Source organism: Corvus kubaryi, unplaced genomic scaffold (assembly GCF_017639235.1).
Source record: "Corvus kubaryi isolate FWS band 111438036 unplaced genomic scaffold, C.kubaryi_AGA036_p1.0 37392, whole genome shotgun sequence".
NCBI lineage: Eukaryota > Metazoa > Chordata > Aves > Passeriformes > Corvidae > Corvus > Corvus kubaryi.
Window position 1 is genome coordinate 3,574,831 of NW_024581131.1, and position 15,837 is coordinate 3,590,667.

General features: G+C 43.2%; 1 protein-coding gene across 7 annotated transcripts in view; it reads right to left on the bottom strand.

The window, feature by feature from the left end:
* The window catches only part of SERGEF (secretion regulating guanine nucleotide exchange factor), a 142,090-nt gene extending 126,736 nt beyond the window's left edge, over window positions 1-15,354 (bottom strand). For 6 of the 7 annotated variants that reach the window (XR_006017820.1, XR_006017821.1, XR_006017819.1 and 3 more), the window contains exons 1-8: window positions 15,277-15,354; window positions 13,641-13,779; window positions 12,784-12,939; window positions 11,072-11,166; window positions 9,981-10,044; window positions 8,758-8,871; window positions 8,395-8,457; window positions 4,934-5,092 (exon numbers count right to left, since the gene is read on the bottom strand). Coding sequence is in view for 3 of the 7 variants with exons in the window: in XM_042038760.1 (XP_041894694.1) it covers window positions 4,934-5,092; window positions 8,395-8,457; window positions 8,758-8,871; window positions 9,981-10,044; window positions 11,072-11,166; window positions 12,784-12,939; window positions 13,641-13,779; window positions 15,277-15,300 (814 nt within the window). In the remaining 4 variants the exon portion in view is untranslated. The remainder of the gene's footprint in view (window positions 1-4,933; window positions 5,093-8,394; window positions 8,458-8,757; window positions 8,872-9,980; window positions 10,045-11,071; window positions 11,167-12,783; window positions 12,940-13,640; window positions 13,780-15,276) is intronic. The other variant, XM_042038759.1, reaches the window with a different exon arrangement.
* Window positions 15,355-15,837: the final 483 nt, after the last annotated feature.

The window sequence follows — 15,837 nt, forward strand, 5'->3', positions numbered from 1 at the left end:
ATGGACAAAGGCTTTTCTTTTTTGAGCACTCATTTCTTGAACTCAAGTTCTGCTTCAAAGAGGTTCAGGGGTACCTATCGATTTGCAGATTTTGATTAAGCTATTTTCTAGTATTTCCCCCAAAATATTTCTAGTATTACTCCCAAAACCCAGCATCCTTCCACATGAAATACAGCTACCTCACATAGGGCTCCAGTTTCAAACTCTTGGCTACCGTGTCTAAAAGGAGACAAGCATTAAAACAAAAAAATATATATGATACATATACAGAAATTAGTATTTGCTGTCCTAGGGAGCTGCTGAAAAATTGAAGGTAGAGGAAGCTTGCTTTCCAGAGGAAGGCTGCAGAGCCTGGATTCAAGAGCAAACTGGAAAGGACCTCTAGTGGGCTGAGGCTGTGCTGCTCGGGTGCCAGACACGTCCTTCCCCTTCACCTCCCTGCAAGCTGCACAACATCCCAGCAAAGCCCAATAGCTTTAGCTTGTGACTGCCATCAGAAAAGGCACCTAGAAGTGCAACTACAGCCTCTGTGAAAGACTGAAATGCTAAAGGTTAATGACTCAAACAAGATCGTTAGAAATATTCTCTCATTCTGCTCATGGTGTTTGGGGGGACACACTGTCATTTGCTTCAGATAAAAACAGGAGATGGTTTCTGTTTTACCATGTAGGTCACTAACATGTCAGACCACTTCAGAGTGGTTTTATGTGGCCTAAATGACATGACATCAAGGGACATTCAAAGATGCACAGATTCAGATGCACATTTGGAATGAGGATTCAGAATATACTTCAGACTATGTCACGGCATTTTGTTCTTCCAAGATTTTTAGCTGTAGGCAGTTTTGCACAGGCAGCAGAAACACAATTTTAACTGCATTTTTGAAGTAACTTTCTGAGTGAAAGAGCTTGGAATTCTTTATCTGAGCTCAAACAAAGCATAACTTCATGTGACACCATGTTACAAATAGATTAGTGCACGTATTCAGGAGAATACACAGGTAATAAACCAGGCCAGATTAAGGAAGGTTAGTTACTAGGCATCCCAGTTAAAAAGACAGTATCTTGTTTTGAATGGAAGTTGATGATTCACCTCTAAGTCTTCAAAATACCTCTCTTGCTATATTTAGGTTTGCCTTCAAGTCAGACTGGTTCTATCATTCCCCAAAGTAGACTAATTTACATCTTCAACATTACAGGCCACAGCTTAGCTCTCTTTTAAATGACCTAAGCAATAACCTCTCTTTCAGCAGTTACCCTCAAAGCATTCACATTAACTTGAGAGGGACCACAAATTAAAACTGACATTGTTAAGCAGAGCAGTGCAAGGCAGCTGTTCATTATAACTCAAAAAATAGTATCACCTATACTGCAGTGGTGCTCCTTGTGCCATTAAGCAGATTGCTGGAGAGGAAGCAAACGTTTTACAGAGTGGTTGTCTGAAGAGAACAGCACTTGTACTTGGAGTCCAAGGCCACAGGAACACACCTGGTCTCTCCTTCACACAGAGCAGTAACAGCACTGCTCTGTCACCAATGAAAAGCACTCCTGAGAGTCACTTGACACAAGCATTCACACAGAATAGTAACTAAACCAAAGACACCAACAAGTTCGTATTTTATCATCAGAGACCTGATCAAAGAGCTTCTCAATCTTCATCTTTTTGGACCAACCATCATCAACTAGGACCACCTCTACTACCAGAATAATATAACTTACTTTGAAAGAGTACTAGTGATGCCATACAGTCTAATTGCACTTCCCTCTTCTGTAGGAAACAATCAAGGCAGGAGAAGAAAGCACTTGTCTGCCTTGAAGGGTTCTGTGAGTTATTTTACAGTAAGAGTGTGTACAGTGGAAATAGCCCCAAAAGATACCTTTATAATAAAAAGAATAAGGAATTGGAGCTGATGAGGATCAGCTAAAGGTAAGGATTAAAAACATAACATCTCGTGAAAATATTCCTTAACACCTTTAAGTCAAGCAATTAATTTCTCAGGAATTAATGTCTTGAATCCAAACTGCTTTACGATACAAACACAGCAAATGAAAGGAGAGTTGATCCAATTCTAAAAAGAAATTACAGGAAACCTCTGCTGAATGAGGCAGAACGTAGGATATGAAAGGGATGCAGGTATTAAAGTGATTTCAGGTGCAATTAAAATCCCTTGTAAAGAGAGAATGGGGAAAAAATGAAAAAAAGTTGTGTGTTTTGCTTTACGTTACAGTACAAAATTTTGCCAGCAGCATGAAGGAAAAACAAAGCAAGTCTTAAAACAGGCCAGCTTACATAAGAGAGAAAGACAGAAGACAAAAATATTCATGCTGTGTTCCTTTTTTCTGATAACAAAGTCGATAACTTGCTTGGACTCACTTTAAAATTGTCAAACCACTGCAACCATGAAACTGGCAACTATTCCTCCAGATGGTTGTTCTTAACAACATCACTCTCTCATTTACTTTTCACTCTCCCATTAGTTCTGCAGCCAAGCACTGCTCACCTGGCAGACAAAGATCAAAATGTCATTTTGAAATGGCAGAATTTGTGAATTTATGCATTGTGTGTCCAGTGTTTATCCACCTAGTTCCTTCCTGTGTCTTTCCAATGAGAAAGTTTTTAGTTACTGTCAAGACAGATGCAGTAACAAGTCTTTTATTATTACTACTCTGACCAGGATTAACTTTCTGGAAAAAAAAAATTCAAACAGAACTCTAAGTATTAGTAACAGGCTCTTAAAATTCTTGTGTGGAAAACACTACATGAGAATTCAGATACAGTAACAAACTTTAAATTATTAAATTTGCATTGTGGTGAGATTATTAATTAGAAAAAACTTACTCATTCTTTCATGCAGCAAAATCCCTCTACACTGCAATGTCTTTCCAAAGTACGTTCCCATCTTCCACAATGAGCAGAGAAGCACCATATTACAATATCCCTTCCTTCCATTTTCATGTGTCCAAAAATCACTGTATTTTGCCTCCTTTCCACTAACTTTCCCCACACTAAAGCAAGCAGAAAATGTTTATATCAGTATCTCTAAAGTGAAGTGCATGCAGCCCTAGCTATTCACAAGACAATCCACTGGAGGGCAGGATGAAAATAACATATAAATATTTTAATTTATTAATAAATTATTAACAATTCTAATTATTTAAGTTAATAAAGTAGTATTTTAAATAGCGTTTATCTCTATCTCATCCTTTGTAAAATTTCTGTTGTACATACTTTATAGTTTGCATATTACAGCATTATATGTCTATAATTTATAAATAAATAACTATAAATATACTGGGGGCCGCATGCTCAAAAAAAATTTTACTGATCCATAATGTTTGGGGATCACTGGTTTATGACTTCAGCACCAGGAAACTGAAGCAGCATTTTCTCCTTTGCTAGAAGGAGGTAAAAACACTGGTGGGAGGAACTGCATGCAAGGGAAAGTTCTCAAGTGGGCTGCATTTTTCAGTTATTCAGCTGCAAGTTTAATGCAGCAAATGATTTTCCCAGAAAGAGTTAAGTGCTTCAGCTCACACCATATCTAGTAGCTGAACAACCCTTGAAATTCCCACGGGATCCTGACTGGTGTCTGGAGGCTGCCAAAGGTCATTCAAAATCTTATTCCAGATGATTTAGGTTCAGGTCCATTGCTCTTCAAAGAGACTTAAAATTCAAAATTCATAAAATACGGTTTCAGCAATAACTTGTGCCACTGCATCACTCAGCCAGTTTTCTAATGCAGATGTAGAAAGTCAGCCTATTTTTATATAATTTCTTTTTAAACATTCACAAGCAAAACACCCCTGCTAGTCACTTGACACGTTTTTGTTGTTGCTGTAAAAAAACACTTACTGCAATAGTCCATGTCCATAATGCCTACAGATAAGTATCAAGCAGGTGAAACACTGAAGTTGCTAAAACTTGGGGATGCCTTATTTAGTGGGTATGCTCTATTAAGAAATAGTGAAGGAAAGCACACCAAGTTGACAAGACTCTGTTTAAAAACCAGGTTATCCTGACTAATGCCTTCTTTGTACCATTTCTGTTCAGTGAGGATGACATTAAGCACTTAATTCAAGAACTACACATCTTGAGACAAATTCTTTTACTCCACCTGAAAAGTTTCCAAGCAGCTCATAGCACTGATTGCAGCTTTCAAATTTTCAGTGTAGCATCCTCTAAAAATCAGAGTTCAGACATTTCTTGTAAATACCCAAGAAGGTTTTTTACACATTTCTCTCACATACCTTGACGTCAAACAATGAATGCTATGAAACAGAAAACGTCCAATTTGTTTTTCCAGCCACACATCCCAGCTCTGGCTGTTCCTTTTCCTCTGTGGAAGACTCCCACCCCCTTGTTAGCCTTAACTATGGCACCACACACTGTGCAACAGGAGAAGCAAAGAACACAAACACCACAAAATAGCTTCAGATGCCTGTCTTGCCTTTCCATCTCATCTGCCTTTCCCTCCTGCCTTTGCGTTGCACACTCGGATGAGCTGCATCAGATCACCCATCCCTTTACACATGAATATCACTGTTACATAACCTTCCTCTCATCTCCTCCTAGGTAAGAATCTAACCCTACAGCTCTCCACATGTGGCAGCTTTCACACTGTCCTCATTGCAAAGGCTCCCAGGAAAGTACAGCTTCAACATTAAATCTGTTTCCATCTTCAGGGGATGCTATTCAAGTGTAATGATGCCTCTTTTTACCTGTCTTTTCCAAGTATTTTCTGGGTTTGACCACAAACACAGACAAAAGCCAGCTTCTTTTAGTTTACTGATCTTCAGACAACTGAACATGGGTGAAACTGCAACACTGTGTGTCCAGCCACTATCAGTGAGAAAGAACACTGCTTGCCTGCAACGAAGACAATTTACAATTTACTGTTTGGGTGCCACATGTTACTGCTGTTTAGATATCCTACCTGTCCGTGCCACCAGGTGGGTCCAGCCACTCCAAACTGCTCCAATCTTCTCATGTGAGAAACACTGAGTGTCAATCTTCTTGGGCTCAGCCAGAAAGATGTCTCTGCTCACCAGCTGCCCATGTTTGTTGCTGCCCCAGACGTACAAGCATCCTTCATCTACAACAGACAGAGAAGTAAAATCTGTTTAAAGGGCTGTGGATCTAACACCACCAGATTCAGGCCCTGTCTCAGTTCAGCCATGCTGAAGAAAGAACACGTCATTCAATTTGCATTCTCTCTGTACGCTTTTTCCCCCCATTCTTTACCACTGTAACTGGGATATCAGAAATATTTGCAAGGGCCTTAACAACACAGCCTTTTTTCTGAGGGCTACAGAGACTCCCTAAAGCAATGAAAGCTTTTGGGTCAAACTGCCTCAATGTTTATAACAAAGACCAATTTTTATTAAAAAATAACCACAGTAGTCAACTTCTCAGAGTAAAAGAAAATCAAAGCATCCTGGAGACAGTCACTGAGCAGTCCCTCTCAGTCCACCCTGTCCTTGCAGACCAGCTTTTATTTCCACTCCAAAGCTTTGATTACACCCAGTAAATAACTTTCTGGACTGCAGCAAGTAATTCAAAGCCTGGCTGGCTGCTCCTGCTCTGCTTTGCAGTCTCCCTGCCTCTCTACAAGGGCTAGACTCTCAGCTCTGCTCATACCAATTCTGCCTTCTTCAGCTTGAGCAAACTCAGTAAATCCCCCAAAGCAGGGACAGTCCAGTGCTCCTTGGCTCACCTCGCACAGTCACTTCCTAAAGGAATTGGACGTGCAGCTAGGAGCACACTACTAAAGCAGGCACTACCCATCATAAGGCAAAATTAAAATATTATCATGCCTCAAAACGACACCAGACAACACCTGAGACACTTCTCTTAGTGGTCACTTGCCTTCCACATCCCTTTTCCAAAACAAGCACTTGTTCCAATGCACACTCTAGGATTCTAACCATAGGGATAATTCTTTTTACAGAAACACCTGCAGTACTTTGTATCAATGCAAGCTGGAGTTGCTCACAGCCTAATGACCAATGGACACCAACACAGTGACTGCTCAGATGTGTCCTTCTGCAGACATGACATATCATTAGTTCCATCTTTTCAGCACAGAACCATTCCTCCCATGTTCCAGGCCTCCACAGCAAAAAAAAAAAAAAAAAATCCACAAAAAACACTTAAGAGAACATGAGCTGTCAGGCCTCCCTTGAAGTCTTTGCCAGCCTGCACAAGCTGGAAGTGTAAGATATAAATCTTGCACACATGACCTTGTACATTATTGTGGGCCCAGAAAGACTGGAAGCCACTTAAGTTCCAACATGGAATTGTTTGGAGCACGCATCCACAACACTCAAGGGGTCAGGCTGTCTCAGGTCAGCACTGAGCTCACTACAAGCACCATGGCAGAAGAAAATCTTTCGGGGTGGCGGGGGAGGAGGCGAAAAGCAGAACTTAAGCTACAGTATATTTAATAATCTCAGTTTGGTAACAGCAACAGGAAGAGTAAGCCAGGAGAATTCCACTATACTACTGCTGGTGAAAAACAGGCAAGGAGTGGGACTGGGGGGAGACTGCAGGACTTCCCATGTTCCTCTTTAAAACAACACAACCGAAAGGAAAAGGAAAAACAAATCAAGCAACTGTTTCGTTTGAATATTTGAATTCTCTGCTAAAATTGACAAATTTCTCCCCAGCATCAAGTACACACACCTTGTGGAGAGAAAGCAAAAAATAAAAGAGGTGACAGAAACACAACCAAGAGAAACACTGTGGCCATTCTTGTTCCACATCAACATGCACTGCCTCTGTCACCTCCTTTTACAGAAGGTGTATTTGCTTTATCCTGGGAAATGGCACATGCTCAACCCCCTTATCTCATTTCTTGAGTAGGTTAGAACAAAAACTTAGACACTAAGACTTAGCACCATATTCTCACCACTGGAGGGTTCAGGCCAGTTTGGATACCAGTAGACTCTACCATCCTTTTTTCCATGGAACCCCCCATTCATGTTTGCAACAACCCACACCAACAGGTGTGTTCCAAATCTGTCTGGCTGCAGGTACTTGATATCCCACCAGCAGGTGACTCATGGAACAGAGGCAAAGAAAACTGCACCCCAGTGCAAGGCATTCCTAGAAAAACGCCCCATTTAAATACTACACCCTGCAGTAGTATCTTTATTATATCAAACATCTTTAAAATACAAAGTATTTTAAGTACTAACTATCTTGCAGGATGAAGGGCAGCAACAGCATCACATTATAAAAGTCTTTGGCATTTACTTTGTCAGTCTTGGTCCCCCTGCTGCCAAATAGACCGCTGTCTTAAATAAAAAGCAAAAGCATGAAAGAATAATCTGTTCACTGTCTAAATAGAGAGTGCCAATTATTTAAAGTAGGTTTTATTTGTTCTTACAGTTTGTCTTCACTAATCACGCATACACTTTGCATCTCTGAATTCAATACAGTTCACATCTTGGAACATCTCCCCATACAACTAAATCTCTATAGATCAGCATAAGCAAATACTCCAGTGCTCCTTCAATGATGATAGAGGTACCAGATGGCTGCAGATTTGCTAAGAACTTGTTCCTGTGAAGTTTGGCAAAGACTTGTCTTCATAAGGTTCAATATATTTTACACACTTCAAAACTGTAAGATTACAGCATGAAAGCTAATCTGTTTTCCCTTCTCCCAATCTGTCAAAATAAAAAGAAATCTTTATTAGACTTTCATTACTGGATACTCAGTACTCCAGCATGGGAGCACTGCCTAAGGATCAAAGAACAAATGGCAGACGTTATGGAAGTGCCTAACCAATTAAAGCAACTTCCTTCTCTTCAAATAAGCTTTGTGCTCTTACACCACAGATCTGCACACTGTCACAGTGGAGCCTAAGACAGCTCAGACAGCTCCAGGCCTTCTCACATCCCTGCACAGCACTGCCCCATGCAGAGGCATTGGCTCACATTGCTGTGGCTTTCCTGCTTCTGCTGCCTTTCCTGGGATGACCCCCAGCACACCCCTTCTCCATGGGCAAAGGGCTGCACTGGTTCCAGCAGTAACCAGTTATCCAAGAGGGCACCTTGCTGCAGCTCCAGAGATTCACCCAACCACGTGATTCAACAAATCCTTTCAGAGTTTGTAGCCATTAAGTAAAGAGCCCAGACCTTGAATTACATAAGGGCCAAGTCACACTTGACCCCAGGAAAAAACCACAGAATTCAGAGAACTTGAAACATGAATCCAGTTCTAAAAACAAAAGGAAATTTCTCAGAGTCCAAAACTATTACAAAACAATTACCAGCACTAACTAGGCCAAATCAAATTTCACCAGTTTAACCAAAATTGATAAAGATTTCAAAAGCAGAGAAGCCTTTGAAGGGTGAGATGAGGAGTTTCACCTCTGTACCTGAGGCCTACCTGTGAGGGACACCGAATGATAGGAGCCTGCAGCAACTGTCTTCACCTTTACATCTTCCAGGCCTAGAAAAAATTTAGCTGCATAAAATTTCCACAGCAGGTATCAATTTGCACACAGACATGCATACAAGTGTAACAGGATGGTGATGACTTTTATAACAAAAGGCTCTGCCTTTGGGCCACAGACATTGCAGGACTCTCATTTTCCCCACAGATTATGATCTTGTATGACCATTCCACCCTTCAGGTACTCAACTACATGTTTATAATTCCACGTGGCTTTATAAAAAGGAAGGTACGTACCACTCCAAATTATATTTCTGCTCTATGCACCCACACAAAGGAAGCAGATTCCTGGATTACCTGTCACTTCACAGGGTTCCTTTGCTGTCAGGAACACGGGGAGGGCTTTTCCTTGGCTTGCACGCTTTGCCCGAGATGCCATCCCAGTTCCCCACTGCAGCACCAAACCGCTGTCTTTTCGGAGTAAACACAAATTAAAGAGATTAAAACACATCAACCACCAAGAAAAATCACTTCACCCATCAACAAACGGTACATTCAAGTCATTTTCACTGATTCAAATCACACTTTAAAGGATCTTTATGCCAAAAAAACATTCATATAACCCTGGTGAAGTCAACAAGCAACAGACAGCTGCAGTTTCAGTATGCAGGCAAGAAAACTAAGAAGGTAGGAAGCTATTGGAGACTCAGAAACAGAAATCCCGTGGTTGCAGTACCTCAGGAATGGATACAAAGTTCTTGTGCTTTCTCTTCCCTTTCCCTCTCTTGATGCCAATTTGTTCGTGCAGTGCAGCACAGGGAATCTCAATTCCCACTATTCATACAAGCATCAGAGATCCCACTATTCTTCCAAGCATCTCCTTTGCACCTTCAGCTCCACTACCTGGAATCCATACTGAAGTTCACACAAAACTAAGCCGAATACAAGAGCAGGTATTGTTTGGTTTTCCTCTGTTTTAACACAGCCACGCCAAAAGGAAGGTTTTGATTTCTACTGTTACACCACAAACAAACCCAGAGTCTCTAGTAACAGCAGGTGAAATATTTCGTGTCATTCTTGTGATTTTCCAGGTGTCAATTTCAATTACATCATTAAAAAAGCCACATTTTAGGAACAGTTCCATTTTGAAATATCTTATACAAACCTTAATTATTTTGCATACCATAAAGAATTCAAATCCTAAGAAGATAACTTGATGGATCAGAAATGTTTTTTCCTGAAAAAAATTCCTTTTATGTTTTGTTTCAGAATAGGAGAAAAGAAATCAGTACATTTTCCATCCACCAGAAAATTAACTTGTTAATAAACCATCACTCTGAGTTCTTGGAAAAGTTTTTCCCCATGATTTTCCAGGAAGATGTTTCTAGAATGTTTACTATGCATGTTAATTTATCCCAAAATCTTACAGACTATGACTCTCAGGTGTATTTTCCCTGTGATATTTAAAATAAATAGTAAATTAGATAAATTTCATCCTCTTTACCTCCCTCTTCCCCCCAAGCCATTAAAATCCCATTTCATTTGTTACTGAAAAGATGTTAAAATTATGGCAAATTTACCTGTAGCAGCAAGGGCGTGTCTCAGTCCTGCAGCAACATTCACCACCTTCTCTTTGAGAGACTTCTCAAATAAAATAAAAATATATTTTAGCTGCTTTGTGCACTTAGTGCCTTTAAAAACAAAACAGGACAAACAGGAGTGGAACACTATGAAAAGACTATGAAAAGAGTGCTTGCAATTCCAGCCTGCATGTCCCAATGCATATCAACATTTTGTATCACAAAGGAAGTAAATTTTGGTCCATAAAAATTAGTGGGAACATCTTCAAGAAATAAAAAACAAATCAAGGAAAGCAACTGGATCCACAGCTTTGTGGCAATCAGTAAAAACCGACAGTCACAATATTCACATGAAACATTGGTGATACAAATATGTTTATTTCTTAATTTTAACCTGGTGTTCCTCAAGAATTACGCCAAAACCTCCACAGTAAATCTTGGGAATCACATGGAAGTTTCCCTCTTCTGTTGCCTCCCATCCAAACCTGACTTGCTCTTACAGGGTTTTGCAAACCCTCTGGATATCCTCGGTGGAAAAGCAGCAGGTGTATTTAAAATAGGTGGCATCAAGCCCAAGCGTTTAAGGGATACCGACCCAAAGAGCAAATATTCCTCACAAATAGTCTGTGTAGTGAGGGATGAGAGAGATTCAAATCAGCACTGTCAATACTGCCTAATTTTAAGGCACCATACTGCAATGAATGCTCCCAGGAAACATCAAAGGCACAGAAACGTCACGTGAATTAACTCCTATTCACTAGAGGTCACCTAAGGGATCAGCTGCCCTCCTTCTCCCACATTAAAAAAGCAGCAAAGGAATATCTGGCATGACCCATGATGCTAAATAATTTCTTGTCTGAGAAGTGAAAGAGTCAGCTTTCTGTTAGAAGTGGGAAACTTCTTCATACAACAAGAAAAGGAGCCTTAGCTTTTCAATTCTAGGTTGATGACCACCTTTGGGCCCTTACCAAGTAAGTTTAACAGGCACTATAAAAATTAGTTGAAGAGTCTGGCTTAAAGCCCACTGAGGTCAGATGACCTCTATAAGCTGCTGGAAGCAATATAAAGCACAACACCTTTTAAAATTTTACCTCAATCTTTTGTGGAGTCAAGCACGGACCTGAAATTTGAGGAAGTCCCAGCTGTCCAAAAGAGTTTGACCCACAGGACAGCAGTAGGCCAGATCCTGCAAAAAAATGAAGTGTTAGAGCAGATTCAGAAAACCCGCGAGCAACAGCACTGTAACATTATAACAAGCAAAATAACACAGCCAAGTAGCTCAAGAAATGACCTAACATGTCCCATTACAAAGCCCCTGAGCCCAAAGGCTTCTGGTCTTACACACCACATCCAGAAAAGGTCTCAAGTTCACTGGGACACAAGGAACACAGAGTGATTTAGCTTGCAAGGCAAGTAGCTTAAAACCTGTGAGTGCCAGCACATAGAATCAAAATGTTTTGGGTTGGGAGGGACCTGAAGATCATCCAGTTCCAAACCCCTGCCATGGGCAAGGGCACCTTCCACCAGAGCCCCATCCAACCTGGCCTTGAACACTTCCAGGGATGGGGCACCCACAGCTTCTCAGGCAACCTGTTCCAGTGTCTCACCACCGTCCCAGTAAAGAGATCTGTCCTAATAACTAATCTAAACCTGCCCTTTTTCAGTTTAAAGTCTTCATCCTTTGTTCTATCACTACATGCCCTTGTAAAAAATTCCTCTGCATCTTTCCTGTGGCTCCTTTAAGGTTCTGAAAGGTTGCAATAAGGTCACCCCTATCACAGATGTCCCAGGGCAGGTGCAGCCTTTATTTTATGATGGTGCTGTGCTTTTTTGTGACCACAATGCACCATACAATACGAGGCAGTACAATTACAGGGGTGGTAGTTCCTGTGCTAAATCTAAGTCTGATGTGCAAAATGCAGAAAACCATCGACTCAGTTATGCCATTCTTAATCAAAGTAGGTAGTACCTTACTATTCACCCTGCTCCACTGATGTCAGAGGGATTTCTCATGTGGATGAGACTACTCAAGTAAGGTACTACTAAGATTAATTATGGATGTCTTGACTGGGTACTTGATAATGAGCTGCAAACAAGTTCTGAGCCCATTAGTCTTACAGAATTTTTGAATGTGATCATCAGTAGCATTTACTATTAAGTGAAAGTCATCTTTAAAGTACATCACGTTTCAGAGAATGGCTAAATCCTGGATTCATTGCTAAACCAAATTCCATACAGGGTTAAGATAATTTGTCCAGGGTAAGGACTTCTCCAAGTTCAACAGCCCCAACTCTCTCAGCCTTTACTTGTAGAAGAGCTGCTCCAGCCCTCTGACCACCTTGGTGGCCTCCTCTGGACTCACTCCAGCAGGTCCATGCCCCTCCTGTGCTGGGGACCCCAGAGCTGGATGCAGCACTGCAGGTGGGGTCTCACCAGAGTGGAGCAGAGGGACAGAATCCCCTCCCTCCCCTGCTGCCCACAGTGCTCTGCATGCAGCCCAGGACACATTTGGCTTTCTGGGCTGCCAGTGCACATGGCTGGATCATGTCCAGCCTCTCATTCACCCCCAAGTCCTTCTCAGCAGGGCTGCTTTCCACCTGCTCATCCCCAGCCCTTGTTGATACTGGGGGTTGTCCTCACTCAGGTGCAGCACCTCACACTTGGCTTTGTTGATTTCCTGAGGTTCCCATGGGCCTCTTCTCAAACTTGTCCAGGTCCCTCACATCACACAAGCAATTGCATTGTGGAACTTTCAGCATGTTCTCTACACCAAGATATTTCTTCAGCTCTTAGACAGATTTACCTACTAATATGATTGTAAAATCCCAGCCACATGCAACTTGTTTTACACAAAAGCCAGACAGGGCAGTGCACAAAGTAAAACGCAGCACGTCCTCGGTGTGATTCAACCCCAGCTGCCCATCTTTGTTGTGGCCACATACAAAGAGTTGTCCTGCACCTGGAAGAAAAAAAAAACACAACAAATTGTGTTCCACTTCACAGGCTAAAAAGAGAAACCTACGTCTGTGAGATCCCGTGACAAACAAGGACAGTCATTATGTGTCACTTTAGGCACTGCAATCAAGTAAAAAGTAAGAGGAAATGGTTGTTCTGATACATCAGAACCATCTCTGAATAACTACAGCTGTGGAGAGCTGGGTCTGTCAAGGGGGACAATCCATATGGTAAGACAGGCACCTCTCACATGAAGATGCTTGATAAACTGTTTTATCATGTTCTCATCTGTCCGTGTTCCTTCTTTCCATAATTAGCTGTGGCATACAGCAGAACCTTTCAAAGGCCAGATGTTATCTCCTGCTCCTTACCTTAACACTTCTTAAGACTGAATAACCTCTGATGCCTTCTTCCCACCCCCCATCCTTAATACAGAAAATATGGCTTCTTGGTATGAAAGAAACAGCTGAAGAAACAGTCCTCACACAGCCACGAAGTAACCACACAATATATGAGAAACAGGAATTTCCCCCATTTCCGCAAATATTGAGTTAACTGGGAGGGGAGGAAGCTGTTTTGCTACTAAGGATTGTACTTGCTCAGAAACAGCAGCCACAGAGAGGTGGCAGCACTGAACTAACAGGGAAACAACAAACAAAAAGTGATTAAAAGCCAAACACCCACGAGCAAGAGCAGTGTTTTTACCAGTGATAACTGCAGAATGTCCCCCTCCTCCAGCAATGCTTGCAATGTCTTGACATTTGCAGGAAACATCTTTCAGTGCCTGAGGAACCAGCACATCCTCTTTATGACCAAGACCAAGTTGTCCATAGCTGTTTGCACCCTTCAAATGCACACAGAAAAGTAACACAGTTTTTGAAAGTTAACAAAAGAGGCACACATATGCTCCCAAGGACAAACAAGCATATTTGGGGTATGCCACAGGTTAACCTGCTCCTAAAAATCCCCTGATACATCACGTAGGATTCCCAGGATTACAGACCTGGAGTGTCTGTCCTAACTTTGCTGTCATTAAGGGCACCTGTGCAGCCCCAGTGTTTCAAAAAGCATACTGGAATAAAACCTGTTAGGGCTTTAACTGCAGACTCACAGTCGATAAGGAGGAAAATCTTTCTATCAGGATGATTACCACATGTTTAATTTTAATGCTAATGATTCCCACTCATCACTAAGGTCTTATTCATGCCACTGCTTTCTGGCAGGCTACCTCCAAAATGAGAGCAGAAAGACACGTGTCCTTGTTCTGGAACCTAAACAAGTAAATCAGAAACACTTACACCTCGTTAACTACGTCTTTTAGAAAAAAAGAGGTCCAAATGAAAATATACCAATTGTAAGTAGTACAAATTTATAGGTACAAAATTATAGCTACTAAACCCACCATGGAAATCAGCAATTGTCAACATGGTAACAAGTCAGGGAATTTCTTAGTCAATTTAAGCTGCACGTCCAGCAGTTCAACCTTCATTCACAAAAAGGGAATACCATAACCTTCCCCATCCCACACAGTGCAGTAACAGCAACACTCCACATCCGCAATGCTCACAGCTGGTCATCCTCAGCGAATACTCTCCCCACCTCACCTGTGCTCTCCCTGCCCATCTGCTCTCAATTTACCCTCCACCACTCCCGAAAGATGCAGCACCTGGTGAATGTTAAAGGGCCGCATTCAGCAACAAACATTTTGTACCTACGGAAACACGCACACTTCAGGCAAAATCACCAGGCTGCTCGGCCCAGCCCAAAGCCAACAGGTGGGTGAGACGTCAGGAGTGGAGCTGCACAGGCAGATCGAGCTGCTGTCTCACAGCCACTACCGGCGATACACAGTTTAGAGCGTGTTACTAAACAGACGCAATTCTTTTTAGAAAGTGTGTCACAAGCTCCCATTTTAGCCTGTAACTCGCCATGAATTTTCAAGCCTTCGAAAGCAGGCAAGCCGCGATGAGGTGCAGAAAGACCCGAGGGGCTGAGAGCCACGCGCGGGGATCCCAATGCCAGCTCCACTCCAGCCTCCAGGCGGGCGCGCCGGCACCAACCACGGCCCCGGCACCAACCACGGTCCCCGCAGAGCAAATGCAGCAGACCAGCGTCAGGGATGCCCCTTCCACGGCTCTCAGACCTCCTGTGCCCACCCGGTGCAACCGCGGCGTTGTTTCCCTGCGGGGCGGGCACGCCGCGGCCCCGCTCCCCCCGGGCCGGCGGCCGAGCGCCGCGGCATCCCGGGAGGGCGAGCAGCGGCCCCGCCACCCTCCCGCCTCCCGGGCAGAGGCCATCGCGGGCCCCCGCTCCCTCCGGGCCGTGCCGAGCGCGCACTCACCCAGGCGAACAGCCGGGGCTCCATGGGATGGGGCCGGCGGCTCCCGGCGCTTCCCGCCGCCCGCGGGCCGGGCAGGAAGAGGCGGGCACGGGGCGGGCTCAGGGGCGGGCAGTGCCTGAACCGCAGCGGGAGACGCGAGTCGCGAGCGAGCGCTTCGTGTTTGTCCGGAAAATCTACAAGCCTCAGAGGTTTACATCCAAAAAGGAGACAGAGGAGCCCTGCAGCTTCATTCGAATAAGGGGAGAGAGTCCACTGGGCACACGCCGTGGGGTTTTCTCTCCCGAGGTTTCAGAGGGCACAGCCTCCTTCTGTCCGCGTGCTGCCCTCTTCCTTGCCCCACCGGCTGGGGTACAGGGAAGGCACAGCCTACCCCATATATCCCCCTGGAACCTACTGTTTTACCCCAAAGCGCAGAAGTTCAGGCTTGTGCAGACCCCTGTGTGTCTCAGGAGCCAAGCTGTGCGGGCTCTGCCACAAACCTGCTGCCCAGAGTCAGTAGAGACATTAAACCCCATTTCAAAGACGCTAACACCATACCTTCACCCATCACACTCTTTGTAA